The sequence below is a fragment of the Hyperoodon ampullatus genome (assembly GCF_949752795.1).
Source record: "Hyperoodon ampullatus genome assembly, chromosome: 7".
NCBI lineage: Eukaryota > Metazoa > Chordata > Mammalia > Artiodactyla > Ziphiidae > Hyperoodon > Hyperoodon ampullatus.
Window position 1 is genome coordinate 97,109,596 of NC_136920.1, and position 15,417 is coordinate 97,125,012.

Below are 15,417 nucleotides of genomic sequence, written 5' to 3' on the forward strand. Positions count from 1 at the left end.
TTCAGACTTAAGGATCCAGAACGTTTATTCTATTGACTAGAAACTAGTATACACTGGGTAAAGATAACGTGAGTTATATCCATTTGTCTTTCTAGATTTTGGCTTCAGTAACCTCTTCACTCCCGGGCAGCTGCTAAAGACCTGGTGTGGCAGCCCTCCCTATGCTGCACCTGAACTCTTTGAAGGAAAGGAATATGACGGGCCCAAAGTGGACATCTGGGTATGTGACTGCCTCCTCTTATACCCCATAACATTAGTTACCCTTGATTGATGACAGCTGTCCTCATCCTGGACAACACGTAGTACTGTACTAGAATTGATCACCTGTTCTTTGGATCCCCAATTCTTCGTGCAGTCTGTTCTTCAACCTTTGTCTTATGGACTGAGCCACAGAGTTCAACCTCCCCCTTTGCATCTGCAAAAAAAAAAAAAAAAAAAAAAAGAAATCCCTAGGGCAAGCTTGGATGGGTCCCCTTGTCAAGAACAGAAATTCTGTCTGTTGTTGCCACTTGCCTTCTCCCTAGGATGAGTACTGAGAGAAATTCTAGTTATGTTCCCAAAAAGTAATGTCTGGAAGCAAAGAAGAATGCTGACTATTCTAAAGATGATTGGCCTTGACAGTGCCCCATATTATTTCTCATAAAAAAAGAAGAAAAAGTTTGTTCCATTATCTCGTGCATGACTCACCATTATCTTCATACACATACTATAATGGCCTTTTTTGTTTCCTCTGATGTGATTAATTGTACGTACTCTCTGTTTGGGATGCAGAGCCTCGGAGTCGTCCTCTATGTGCTTGTGTGTGGTGCCCTGCCATTTGATGGGAGCACACTGCAGAATCTGCGGGCCCGGGTGTTGAGTGGAAAGTTCCGCATCCCATTTTTTATGTCCACAGGTAAGGGAGTTGCCATCACACAGCTATGACTGGGTTCATGGAACATTAGACATGCAAAGTTATCCCAGGAATTGAGTGACAGAGTATAAATTGCCCATTTAACCACCTTTTTTGGCTCCAGTTTGCTGAATTGACACCTCCAGAGGCAAGGTTCTATAGGAACAGAGCATCTAGGCTTTGGCATCAGATAACCCTCCTGAGTTTGGCTCTGGGCTCTACATAGGACTACCAGTGTGGTGTGGCAGATTACTAAGTCTTTCTGAGCTTCAGTTTCCTCATCAATCAATAAATGGCTGACAGTTCTGTGAGGGCTACCACTATGAGAACTAAATTAAATGATGTGTGTAAAGTTAATAGGTCCATCGCACAGTAGCAGCAGTTGTAGTAGTTTCACCCTTGTCTTCACCTCATCTCTCACCCTTTTTCAGGATGATATTTCTATTTACTGGGGCCCCATTGAGATGTGGTAATAAATTCCAAGGATAAAGCAGGCTTTGCATCTTAATCTTGCTGCTACTACATTTCCTGCTTCTATGACATTTATCCCCCAGACTCAAAAAGTACTTTTTAAGTGAGTGGGCAATAGGGTAAGTAGCTCTTAGAAGAATTTAACACTGCAGACAGACACCAGACACCCAGAATCTACAGTGTTTCATCACCATCTATGTGCACTTAAGAAAAGAACATTTTGGAGACAATGCTGTAAGCAATCTATTTAGTTTTGCTTAACCATGATTTCACGTTAAGGAACAACATACAGAGTGTATGTCCACTGGGTTGGCAACACAGTATAAGCACGTGGGAATTACGTTTTAGAATAAATGAGAATTGCATCTAGAATACATTTCAGAAATTTTATTTCTGAAATGCATATTAGAAAAAAGCTGTGAGAAAAATAAAATAGAGAAAGGGTGTTAGGGATGGTGGGTGGGTGGTTATTTGGAAAGGTGTGTCAGGGAATCCCTTCACTGAGAAGTCAGCATTTCAGCGAAGGTTTGAAGAAGGCAAGGGCGTGAGCCGTGCAGTCTGAGGAAGAGCTTTCCAGGCTGAGGGGACGGCAGGTAGAAAGGCCCCAGTGAGGGAGCATGACTGGGTGTCTAAGGAACAGGATGGAAATCTCTGTGCTGGAAAGGAATGAGTGAGGGGACAGGAGAGATGCCATCAGAGAGGCAACAGAGAGCTCACTCTGAGGGCTTAGTCAGTCAGTGTTAAGGCCTTTTTCACTCTGAGTGAAATGCAAAGGATCAGAGGATTTTAACAGAGGAATGATATTATCTGACTTTTCGTTTTTTTCTAACTTTTATTATGAATATTTTCAAACATGCAAAAATATCTAAAGAACTTTACAGTGACTTTTGTTTTTTAAAAAAAATCACTTTGGCATCTCTGTTGGTTGAAAGGTTCAAGGGCTGAAGGAGGGAGACCAGTTAGCAGGAGACTTCTGCAATAATCCAGATGAGAGATATTGGTGGCTAGTTCCCACACTGGGGTGTAGAGGTGGGGATGGTAAGAAGTCGTCAGATTCAAGAGATAATACAGGGGCTTCCCTGGCGGTCCAGTGAGTAAGACTCCATGCTTCCAATGCAGGGGACCCAGGTTCGATCCCTGGTCGGGGAACTAGATCCCGCATGCCGCAACTAAGAGTTCGCATGCTGCAGCGAAGATCCCTCATGCCACAACTAAGACCTGGTGCAGCCTAAACAAATAAATGAATACATAAATATTTAAAAAGAGAGACAGAGAGATAGTATGTACTGTGTGGCAGACTCTGTTTCAAGCATTTTGCAAACATTAACTCATTTAATTACTTTAACAACCCTGTAAGATACATGGGACTATTACCCCCATTTTATAGGTGATAAAACTGAAGCCAGGAGATGTTTAGCAATTTTCCCAAGATAACACAGCTACTAAGTGACTAAACTACAATTTGAGCCTAGGCAGTCTGGCTCCAACAACATATATGTGGGATTTGATGTGAGAGAAAAAGTAATTATTAATAATCCAGGGGTTTTGGCTTGAGCAACTGGAAGGATGGATTTACTGCTAACAGAGATGGGAATGGAGAGATATTTTATATGTGTTAGTTTGAGATGCCCATTAGACATCTAAGTTGAGATATTGTATAGACAGTTGAATATAGGACTGTAGCTTAGTTGGGAGTGGTGGGCTAGTGATACACATTTGGGAATGATCAGTATATAGATAATACAGTATTTTAAGCTCTGAGATAAGGTCACTTTTTAGGCCATGATTGCAGAGAAGAGAAGAGGTCTAAGGATTAATCTCTGGGACACACTCATATTCAGAGATCAGGAACGTGAAGAGGGATCCGCATAGGAATTGCTAGTAAGGTAAGCCAGAGAGTCTTCTGTCCTAGAAAACAAGTGAAGAGAATGTTTCAAGGAGGAGGGAATGAGGGACTGTGGGGGGTGCTGCTGATAGGTCAGATGACTGAGAACTTGCTGGAGGACGGAGGGAACGGAAAGCACCCATTGAACTGAGAAGGCATCTTGAGACCGAAAAACAAGGTAGGCAGCTCCAGGTGATCAATGGGTCAGTTTATTATAGGGTAACTTACTCACAGAGTAAGTAGGATCAGGCGGCCACCATCTAGGAACACTCACAACGGTACCGTGCACTGCCAAGGGGACAATTTTATCGTTAACCTAAGGGGCGTGGGTATGTGCTTGGAAACAGTAAGTGCATTCCTAAGTCAATCTTTATTAATGGGTAGCTAGTCTATTAATGGGCACCAGGAATATGTCAGCAAAGGTCTTCATCATTGTTTGGAGACCACCAGAGCACAGAGGCCACCTGGACCTAATCATGAAACAATGGCTATTAACTACAGAGTCCTTGATGACAGAGAAGTGACTTAGCAGAGTCCTAGGTAGGGTCAGTGGAAGGACGGGAGGCATGGTAGGAGCCCAGAATGTCATCAGTTATGCTAATAGCCATACAGAACGGAATACCGGATTTGAAGAGATTGCTGATGATCCTGAAGTACCATTTTGGTGGAGAAACAGGAGCAAAACCCTGACCCATGTAGATGCGGCCGGAAAGGGGTGGATGGGAAGCGGAGAAAGGAAACAGACACAGCTCTTTGCAGTTCTATTCTGGAAGGAGGCAGAGAAGGGGTGTAGTGGATCGTTCTGGCCGGAGTCACCAGTGATCTTGTCATAATCTATTGTACATCCTCGGTCTTTATCTTAATGACTGCCCAGCAGTATTTAGCACTAAATGCTAAAAGTTCACCACTCCTTTCTTTCTTTTGTTAAATATAAACTTTATTTTTTAGAGCAGTTTGGGGTCCATAGCAAAATTAAGCAGAAAGTACAGAGAGCTCCCATATACGTCCTGTCCCCTCACACCCATAGCCTCCCCCACTGTCAGTATCCGGCACCAAAGTAGAACATTTGTTACGGTCCATCAACCTGCTGCGACACTACATTGGATTACCATCTAAAGTCCATCGTTTACTAGGGCTCACTCTTGGTGGTGTACATTCCGTGGGTTTGGACAAATACATAATGACATGTATCTACTATTGTAGTATCATCCAGAGCAGTTTCACTGCCCTAAGAATCCTCAGTGTCTGTTCATCCCTCCCGCTCCCTTAACCTCTGGCAATCAGTGATCATTTTACTGTCTCCACAGTTTCGCCTTTTCCAGAACGTCATATAGTTGGAATCATACATTATGTAGCCTTTTCAGATTGGCTTCTTTCACTTAGTAATATGCATATAAGTTTTCTCTATGTCTTTTCATGGATTAATAGCTCACTTCTTTTTAATGCTCAGTGATACTCCATTGTCTGGATGTACCACAGTTTACTTATCCATTCACCTGCAGATGGACCTCTTGGTTGCTTCCAGGTTTTGGCAGTAATGAACAAAGCTGTTATAAATATCCGTGTGCAGGTTTTTGTGTGGATGTAAGTTTTTTGTGTTTTTTTTTTTTTTTTTTTTTTTTTGCGGTACGCGGGCCTGTCACTGTTGTGGCCTTCTGCCGTTGCGGAGCACAGGCTCCGGACGCGCAGGCTCAGCGGCCATGGCTCACAGGTCCAGCCGCTCCACGGCATGTGGGATCTTCCCGGACCAGGGCACGAACCCGTGTCCCCTGCATCGGCAGACAGACTCTCAACCACTGCGCCACCAGGGAAGCCCCTGGATGTAAGTTTTTAACTCATCTGACTAAATACCAGGGAGTGTGATTGCTGGATTATACCATAAGAGTATGTTTAGTTTTGTAAGAAACCACCAAAGTGTCTTTCAAAGCGGTTGTGCCATTTTGCATCTCCACCAGCATTTGGTATTGTCAGGGCTTTGGATTTTTGCCATTCTAATAGATGTGAAGTGGTATCTTGTTATTTTAATTTGTAATCCCTGATGAAGTATGATGGTTAACATTTCATAGGCATGTTTACCATCTGTATATCTTCTTTGGTGACATGTCTAAATGTTTTGCCCATTAAAAAATTTATTTATTTATTTATTTATTTATTTATTTGGCCGTGCCGGGTCTTAGTTGCGGCATGGGAACTCTTAGTTGCGGCACGTGGGATCTAGTTCCCCAACTAGGGGATCAAACCCAGGCCGCTCCTGCATTGGGAGTGTGGAGTCTTAGCCACTGGACCACCAGGGAAGTCCCTTGCCCATTTTTAAATTTGGTTGTTTGTTTCCTTATTGTTGAGTCACTCCTTACTTTTGAAAACACTTTTTTTCCCATTGCTTCTCCGATGCCACGTTATCCAGCTTTCCTCCTGTTTCTCTGAGTACACCTTGTTGGCCAGATTTCTCTTTCTCTGTTCATCCTTTAAATCTTTTCTTCTTTACACCATCTTTCTGAGCATCTTATTCACTGCTTTGGCTTCAGGGAACACAGTGATGTTCAGTCCCCAGTTAACACTTGGGTAACTCTCTGGCCCGGACCTCTCCTCTGGGATGAGAGGCTATATATCCAACCAGTTGCTACCAGTCGGCTTTACTTGTGTGTCTTGAATTCACATCAGTGGAAACATTTTCAAAACTGAATTTAATCCCTCCCTAGAAGTGCTCCATTCTGTGTTCCCTAACTTAGTGAATGGTGTCACCGTCTGACCAAGAAGCTGGCCTTGATTCCTCCTCTCTTACCATCACCACAGCCACTCACTTACCAAGTCCTGTAGATTCCACCCTCTATTCCTGTAGACACTTCTGTAGTGGCTCTTGCCTGGATTAAATAATAGCCAATTAAATGGACACCTGGCTCCAGCCTTATCCCTCTCTAATGCATTCTCCACACGGCTGCATGAGTAATGTTTCTAAAGTATATACGACAAAACGCACACACACACACACACACACACAATTTGGTTCTGTCATTTTCCAGCTTAAACTTTTCAATGGTTTACCATTGCCTCTAGGCTGAAGTTCGCTCCTTAATGCGGCTAGAGCACTGACTTCATTTTTGACCGTGACCGTAGTAAAAGATACATTTCATACAGTGACCTAGAAAATACATATATACATACAGCTGAACAGAAGTTTTTTTAAAAAGCAAAACTTGGGCTTCCCTGGTGGCGCAGTGGTTGAGAGTCCGCCTGCCGATGCAGGGGTCACGGGTTCGTGCCCCGGTCCGGGAAGATCCCACATGCTGCGGAGCGGCTGGGCCCGTGAGCCATGACCTCTGAGCCTGCGCGTCCGGAGCCTGTGCTCCGCAACGGGAGAGACCACAACAGTGAGTGGCCCGAGTACCGAGGAAAAAAAAAAAAAAAAAAAAAAGCAAAACTTGTCTTTACTAGGTGCAGTGCACTCTAATACATTTTATTCTATTACATTAAAAATGCTAATTATAACTTACTGAATTGATCTCATGACTGCTTTTTGAAAAACAATGACATAGTAATACTTCTGTGACCTGGCTCGTGCCTGTCTCTGCAGCCCCAGATCCCATTCTACATCTAGTCGCCCTAATTTCCTTCTGGTTTCCGGAACAAGTGATACTCTCTGGAGCAACTCCCTCCGCCTGGGGTACTTCTTCCTCCCCCCACCCTACCCCATGCCCCCCACTCCTGTATTCTAGAGCAAGAAATTAGATGTGATAAAAATAAGAATCTAGATAATTTCTACGTCTTTCTTTTATCATGGGACTTCCCAAACATTTCATTGTAATTGTTTCTTTCATTATATATCTTCCATACCAGACTGTGAGCTTAGAGAAAGTAAAGACAAAATGTGGGGTTTTTTTCACAGTTGCCTCTAGCTTAGCAGAGTATCTGGCATGTAGTAGGATTTAGTAAACAGTATGTAGATAGTAAATAGGATCCTGCTTAAAACCCTCCAGTCGCTTTCATTTACACTTAGAAAACAATTCCAAAAGTCATTATTATTATGGCCTACAAGGCACACTGTGGTTGGCCCCTCTCTTTAATCTCATTTCCTGCTTCTCTTCCCTTTAGGCCCCGAGCTCCAGTTACAGAGGCGTCCTTGCTTTTTCTCAGACTTTCCAAGTGCACGCATTCCTGTTTCCTCAGATATTTACATGGCTTCCTCACCTAACTTGAGGTTTCTGCTTAACTGTCCCCCCAGAGAGACCTCTCCTGATACCCCCGTCATTCTCTTTCCGTTACTCTGCTTCATGGTGTTTCATGGCACTTACCACTACCTGACCTTATTTGTTTACTGTGTCCCCACCCCTCATCCCCACTTCCTCTTGACTATAATACGATTTTGTTTTTGTTCACTGCATGGGTCCTGGTAGGCACTCAGTAAATATTTGTTGAATGAATGGATGCATGCATGCATAGATTTGTTACAGTGTTCACTACCGAATAATTCAAATAATAATATCAGTAACAGTAATTTACATTTCTTTAGGGCTTTCAAGTTTGCAAAGTATTTCCTATACTTGATCTAATTTGTGCTATGTAAATGTACTCTGGAATTGGTATTGACACTAGCATTTATCATTTTGCCAATGAAGTTTAAGAATCTGAAGTTTAGGCTTCCCTGGTGGCGCAGTGGTTGAGAGTCCGCCTGCCGATACAGGGGACACGGGTTCGTGCCCCGGTCTGTGAGGATCCCACATGCCGTGGAGCGGCTGGGCCCGTGAGCCATGGCCGCTGAGCCTGCGCGTCCGGAGCCTGCGCTCCGCAGCGGGAGAGGCCACAGGAGTGAGAGGCCCGCGTACCGCAAAAAAAAAAACAAAAACAAAACAAGAATCTGAAGTTTAAAGAAATTAGTTGACATGCCTAAAGCCACACAGGTAATAAGTGACCAAGTTAGTACTCAAATTCAGTATCTGTTCTACTACACCACACCGCTGCAAACAAAGGGCAGTATAAACAAACCACTTCCTCTGCTTTTCCAGTGTCCACAGTGTTTCCTGTGAGCAACTTGGATCCGTTCTCCCCTCCACCTCCACAACATGGCAAAAGATTTTTACTCAGGCCTTACAGAGCTGGCTTCCAATAGTGGATGCTGGTGAAATAGCTAGCCATGCTGTCAGCCACATTGTGTCTTAGTGCTTAGAAATAAACCATGTAACATTTTAACTACTTAGAAAGAGCTAATATTTATAACATGATATACGTTAACACGGAAGTTTAAAGACTCATAGAACACCAACATAATTATCCTAAATGTGGTCGCTTTTTAATCCTGACAAGTAATTCCCTAAGTAGGAATAACATTTTTTGTAAGATTAAGTACAGGAAGTGACAAACAACCCAATCTAGGAAATGAGTAGATGGTTGCTGTGTTACTAGTGTGATCTCTCTGCCCTCAGGGACATACATGTGCTCAGCCTTGCCTACCAGCGTAGGCCTGAGTCCCAAGGCCCTTCGAGACTGCTGTCAGAAGGATAAAGGCATGGGAGAAAATGAATGCATACGATGGTTTAGTCTTCTCTCAGCTTAGATGTCCTTCAAGTACCAAAATGTTTCGAGTTCATGTAAAGGAAACCTAGAGTCTGTCCCTGAGTCTTTTTGCTGATTACACCTCTAGTTTCTAGGCATAATTGCACCTCGTTAGACCTAGAGTTAATTCTTTATATGGAGGCTGGAGCCAGCCGCTTTCCAGCCTGTCAGGTCAGCCATTACTGTGCTACAGATAATAATGTAGTTGAGGGGAGTCCTAAAAAACAAGATCCTTTTTTTTCTCAGGCTGTTGTCATAGACTTGAACTGAGTTTATCCATTTTTCTACCAGAAGGATCTAGAAACTCCAGCAGAGCTGGTGTCATTTTTCAAATGAGCATTTGGGTGGCCGACTGGGGAAGGCCTCATAGTCCAGCTTCTTCTAGCCAAGTTGAATTCCAGAGTATCTACAGCTGTGTGGGAGGCCATGCTATACAAATGGATACAGTTAGTTTAAGAATTCTAAGCATCTCTTTATTGTCAGTAATGTGTGGAATGAAGTGTCCTCCCAATTAGTGGATATTTCTAGGCCTAGTCTTGTTTGTTTGATACAACCTTCCCTTCGTGGACATCCCAAGATACACTAAAGACATACTTTCAAGTTGCAATGACAGTGGTATAAATTTAAGAGGATTTATTCAAGGGGGATCGATATTATACTACCTAGTTCAATAGCTATATATGTGTCTTCCTCTCTTCTTCCCTAGAATGCAAGCTCCTTTATATCAGAACTGTGTTTCACACACACATCATCATCATCCCATAAGCCTTAAGAGCAACTGGTATGACGTAAATATTCAGTAAATTTTTTTAATGAAAAATTGAATCATCACTTACCTATAGACTCTTCCATCAGACTCTTGCATTTTATTATTAAAGTGATAGGTAACTCACTGATGATCTGAATTATTAATTGGTTTTACGTACTTTTGTTATATACATTAATATGTAAATGACCAGGTGAAGTGATTTCTAGTTTTTAGAAGGGTTTGATCTACGATAGATTTGGCTTTCAATGTCTCACGTAAAATACATTTGGTCTCCGGCAAGTGTTTTTGGATTAAACTTCTCAGAGCATCCCAGAGAGCAGTTAGGTAAAACCCTGAGCCTAAATTATAAAAGGATTCAAAGTTGAACCTTGCTGTTTTTTTGAGTTTCTGCAGAAGGTGAGACCTGACCTGGCCACATATGTTAGCAGTTGCTTTCTCTGAGTTCCGGTCCCACTGACGGAAGCCAACAATGTAAAGTTTTTGAGCACCAAGCTCAGTCACTACCAGTATATTTTTAAACACCGTCAGAGGCCTACTTCTTAAAGCCTAGTTTGTCTTATTCACCACTTATATCACCTGCTAGCAGATATAGTAAGATCAGTCATTTATTGGGTTGGCCAAAAAGTTCGTTTGGGTTTTTTGGTAACATCTTATGGAAAAACCCGAACGAACTTTTTGGCCAGCCCAATATTTAGCTGAAGGAAAATTAATTTACAGTGAAAAAAATGCATTGAGGCAAGTATATAGAGATCTCTTGTGGACAATATTTTTGAGTCTTTATTGATTAGACTTCATTGTGACTTAATTAATTGTAATACTGCATAAGCATTTTATCCCTGGGAATGCAAGACCCAGGCTTACATTATGCTTCTGATGGAGACTACCATGCAGCTGCTGCCAAGAAGCTTCTACTTAGATACAAACAATTCTGCCCTGATTGGCTTACTCATCAAGAACCACACAGCATGCGGATTGGGACAGGAGATTAAAGTAACTCGCCCATCAGTCTCCGTATACTAAGGAGCTCAGAGTCTTCAAAACAGTTCTCTCATACTTGTTTAAGGTATACTCAGCCGCTAGGGAGGCAACCTGTGTAGTCCTTTCATGTTAGTGAGTGCAGAAATCCACATGAGGTCAGGAACGAGGCTAGGGCTACCTCAGAGTTAAGCAAGCCTCCCCAACCAGCTCTGCAGTGATTTTACCTAATGTGATAGAAAACCAGGGGATAAATATGGGTGCTGCCCTATCTCTTACTACCCTTTTCAAGGACACTGTCTCCTAGCTTCAGCAACCCTAGAGAGGAAAATAGAGTAAGGAAAGTAGTTCTAGATGGAAGGACTCCAGAGATTTGAATAATAGCTAACATCCATTGAACACTTTCTTGGTACCAGACACTGTTGCATTAACTTCTTTAATATTTAAAACAACCCTATGGGGCTTTCCTGGTGGCACAGTGGTTGAGAGTCCGCCTGCCGATGCAGGGGACACGGGTTCGTGCCCCGGTCCGGGAAGATCCCACATGCCGCGGAGCGGCTGTGCCCATGAGCCATGGCCGCTGGGCCTGCGCGTCTGGAGCCTGTGCTCCGCAACTGGAGAGACCACAGCAGTGAGAGGCCTGCGTACCACACACACACACAAAAAAAACCAACCCTATGAGGTAGGCTTCTATTGTCATTTGATGGACAAGACAGTTGAGGCATGGTAAGGATAAGTAACACACCCAGAATCACACAGCTGGGAAGTGGTGGAGCTGAGATTTGAGCCCGTGCACTCTGGCTTCAGAAGCCACCTAACTGTCTTCGATTGTACTTTAATTCTCAGTGAGTACATATCTCACAGGTTATTCCAAGTATCCAGAGAGTCCTGGAATAGATATCTTTGCCCATCTGCATCTGGATTATTTTTGGAAAAAAGTGTTAGTATCAAGGACTATGTATTGGACTCTGATATAAAGCTGAACCAGAGGTTTCTTCCACTGTAATGATTGCTATTAGGACTTAAAGTATATTTGAATAATAAGGTAGTGTAAGTGACAAATTTTTATTTTAAAAATGTGAACTGCAAATTGGACAGCCTCTAGTATAACAGTGTGGCATGTCAGGGGCTTTTCAAGGTCAAGGCTGCAGGGGTAAATGTGGTCATCCCCAGCCTTTAAGCCAGCGTCTCCTAATTTCTAAACCTTAATTCTGGCAAGGTCACAGCCACCTTGAAGATAAGCAAAGTTCAAGAAATAGATGTTAGTTTTCTAATAAATGGATACCTATGGGTCAAACAGTTGTTTTCTCCTCAGTCTATCTCAGGTTGATAAACTGTTAAAATGGAAGTTTTAGCCTCTCAGCCTAACTTTATGGATTCCTAATAGAAGCTTTTCTTATCTGCGCCATCATTATTTGCTAGATTGTGCCAAGCCATCTCCCTTTGGCCTCTGTTCAACCATAGAAAGTGTCTCACAGGATTTGGTTATAAGGAACTTTATTTCTATTCCAGAACATTCTGATAATAATTTGCAGAAAACAGTGTGGTAGAATTTGTATTTAAATCACTCTCCACTTCCTTGTCTGATCTCTTGCTGTTGGGCTATCCTTGTAGGAATTTTACGGAATGCTTTGGTACTGGGACTCCCATTTTTCTTTCCCCGAAAGAACTAAAAGCAAATGGCTTCAAAACAAGACATTTTTTTCCTCAGTGTCACTTCTTTTAGAGGAGCTGATCTCAGTGCTTGTTTATTATGAGTCAAATCTTATCACAACCAACGTTATTACAGATTAAGTTCTATTAGAGTTAATTCCAAGATTGTGTATTTTCTTTCATTGTGTAAAACTGTGGTATTGACTATCCCTTTAAAGTTAGAAATACAAGTTAGAAATGTTTATGCATTTCTATTGTAACAGTAAAGTACCAAAATTTAACTTCTATAGAGTAAAAATCTTCTAATACCTACAGCACCATTGTTCTAGCAATATCCAGTATAACAAAATTTCATTGTAATAACAACAAAAACCCTGTATTTTGTATGATTGTACTTAACATTTATGTGATCTCTCAATGCAGGTATATGACAGTGCATTCAGTGTATGTTCTTTATACATAGAAATGTCTTATTTTAAGACCATTTGTCTACTTTGTTTAGATTTTAAAATAGTTGCTATGTAAGATAGATTTGACCTTGTCAGCTGACAGCTGACAATGACAGGGTTTCCTTGGGCATGTTAAAAAATATCATTTCTAGGACTTAGTCCACAAGCAGAGTGAGGATTCCTAACTCCGGCCATCTTCCTACCAAAAGAAGGTATCTTGGCAAAAACACCTATGATTTCTTACTGATTTTCTTTTTAATTTTTTCTGTAAGGATCATGACATTGCAAGATAGCACACTCTTTTAGCCATGATTATGACAGGATCAGGACATTATGACAGACTTTTTCTTTTCTTTTTTTCTTTTGGAAAAGGCAGATAGCATTAAAGAGGAGCTCTGAGTCACAAACATTCGTAAGTCCAGAACACAGATTCTTATCAAAGCCATGGTGCTCCATCCAGAGATTGTCATTGCAGACCAGTCATCAATCTTGTTCTGTTTGTCTGCTGTAATAGTGTCAGTTCTCCCCCAGACTGGTACCTGAGCTGGCCAAGTGGAGAGCAAAATCAGACAGTATTTCACATTGTATTCTTATTCTGAAAAGTGTTAAGACTTCAGTGCCATGTAACTTAAAAAAAATATATATGAAGTTAATCCATTTTTCAGGGAAACAGACATATTTTAGCCAATTTATTTTTGTTTCTTTTTTGGATTTTTGAGATTTGAGAAAAATAGTGCTCTCTTTGAAATTTGAATTGCTCAGGAGAATTAAACCTTATTAAGAAGTTTGTTACAGTTATTGAAAACAAAGAGCTCTTGGGCTACATGTTTTGGCATTACCTTTGAACACACCTAGTGTTGACTGGAAAGAGGACGTGAGAAACCACACCGTACCATCTTCCAACGACCTGTAAGAGGCATGAATTTCCTGGGTGACTGCTTCTTCCTCGCATTCTTCCCATGCCTCCTGGCACACAGATGTCTTCTCTTCCCCCCGCCAGCTCCAAGCAGTTTTATGTGGTCAGAAAGAATCTGTGACTCAGTTCCTTTCAGACCACTCCTCTGCCCACAGAGCTGAAAATGGTTGCTATGCATGTCCCGTACTTTGGCCACACTTGAAGGGCTTAAGGGACAGTTGGCATTTCCTCCGTCGTGGGATCAGCCTGCAGACTCTGAGGGCCAGTTCCTGAATTTTTGCCTGCCCCTTCTGCCTGTGATCCCTTGACTGGGGAAGCCTGTCGTTGCCAGCCTTCCATCCCAGTCCCCGTCACCACGCAACAACCAGAGTATATAAACCAAGCTCACTCTTCTGTAGTGCACTTCAGTCTCCCCGTCATGTCCCCGCCCTCTCAGTTCACCTTAATGCAACTTGCCATTCCCCGTAACACTGTTTTCCAGCTGTTCATAGCCTTCTGACAATGAAGTTATCACCTAGCCCACTTTCTATGAACTTGGCTTATAGGTGACTCTATCATGATAGAACTGTGGTGACTACATGGCATTTGATCTGTTGGAAGAGGAGTGAAATTGATTTGATATGTTTTCATAAAGATACTCTAGCTACTACCTAATACATCAACAATTAATTTAGGTATTATATGCGTTAAAAACTCTGGCTTTGGCATAACACTGACCAGAATTTGTATCCTGGTTTTGCCTCTTATTATCTGGTCAAGTTTCTTAACTTACTTGATTGTTAATTTCTTTACTTGTGAAATATGTATAATACTAATAAGCATTAGTGTGTGAATTAAATGCTTAAATTAACTTAAAGGGTTAATTTATTTTAATTAGCACTCTGCCTAGCTCTTATACAGTGCTCGGTAAATGTTAGTAATTATTATTAAATAATATTTTTGAATGAATTGCTCTATTAATCTTTCATTTCCTCCTTCTGTGTGTTGTTTTCCACTCTTTTCTTTCTCTCACCCTCACTCTCTTAAGAGGCTAAGGATACATTATTAATACTTTCAGACACATCCACAGGGTTTATGGAGAAGATTTATCTGCCAGGAGCTGTTTTGGTTTGTTGTACCATAACCTAGACGCTATGGCTAGGCCACATGCAGATGTCTCCTCACGTGGTAATCTGATTTACATATTATTCTATGCAGCCTTAGAAAAGATCAGTGAGTAAGTATCCTCTGTGTGAATGAGACAAAGAACTCTAAAGCTGCAAGGGGAGGCCTTGGAAATCATCTGATCCAGGCTTTTGCCCCCAAACAGTGCCACATCTTAATCTTCTGTAAGATGATAGTTGGCTGCTTTTTCTAGCTTGAAGCATGGAGAATGCCTATTCTATTGTGGCTTCTTGGAATCAGATTATGAAAGTTGTTAGAAGGAATTGTAGCAGTCACCTAGTCCCATGTTTCTTTCAACTGGCATTACTGAGAACCTGTTACATACCGTGTGCTATGGGGGCCCTGGGGACACAGAGCTCCGTGAGACGTTCAAGGATCCCAAGTCTTCTTCACACCTAATACTGGGGGCCCTTCTAACGACATCTCAAATGCCAGCCTCTGATTAGACATTTCTCGTGACAATAAGGATACTATTTCAGGTCAAATTGTTCCCTTTTCATAGTTACATGGTTTTTGGAGTTGGAGGAGACCAAAGAGTTCATCCTATTCAGTTGCTTCTGGACTTAATTTTCTTCCTTTTTTCTTCTTTTTTTAAAGAGGGGGGGTTCTTTATTTTATTTTTTAAATTTATTTATTTATTTATTTATTTATGGCTGCATTGGGTCTTCGTTGCTGCGTGCAGGCTTTCTCTAGTTG

General features: G+C 41.8%; 1 protein-coding gene across 1 annotated transcript in view; it reads left to right on the forward strand.

The window, feature by feature from the left end:
• The window catches only part of SIK3 (SIK family kinase 3), a gene marked incomplete at its 5' end in the record, with an annotated part of 242,914 nt that overhangs the window by 192,782 nt on the left and 34,715 nt on the right, over positions 1 to 15,417 (forward strand). Inside the window, 2 exons of the mRNA XM_079708717.1 lie at positions 96 to 220; positions 772 to 895. Of these exons, the coding sequence (XP_079564843.1) occupies positions 96 to 220; positions 772 to 895 (249 nt within the window). The remainder of the gene's footprint in view (positions 1 to 95; positions 221 to 771; positions 896 to 15,417) is intronic.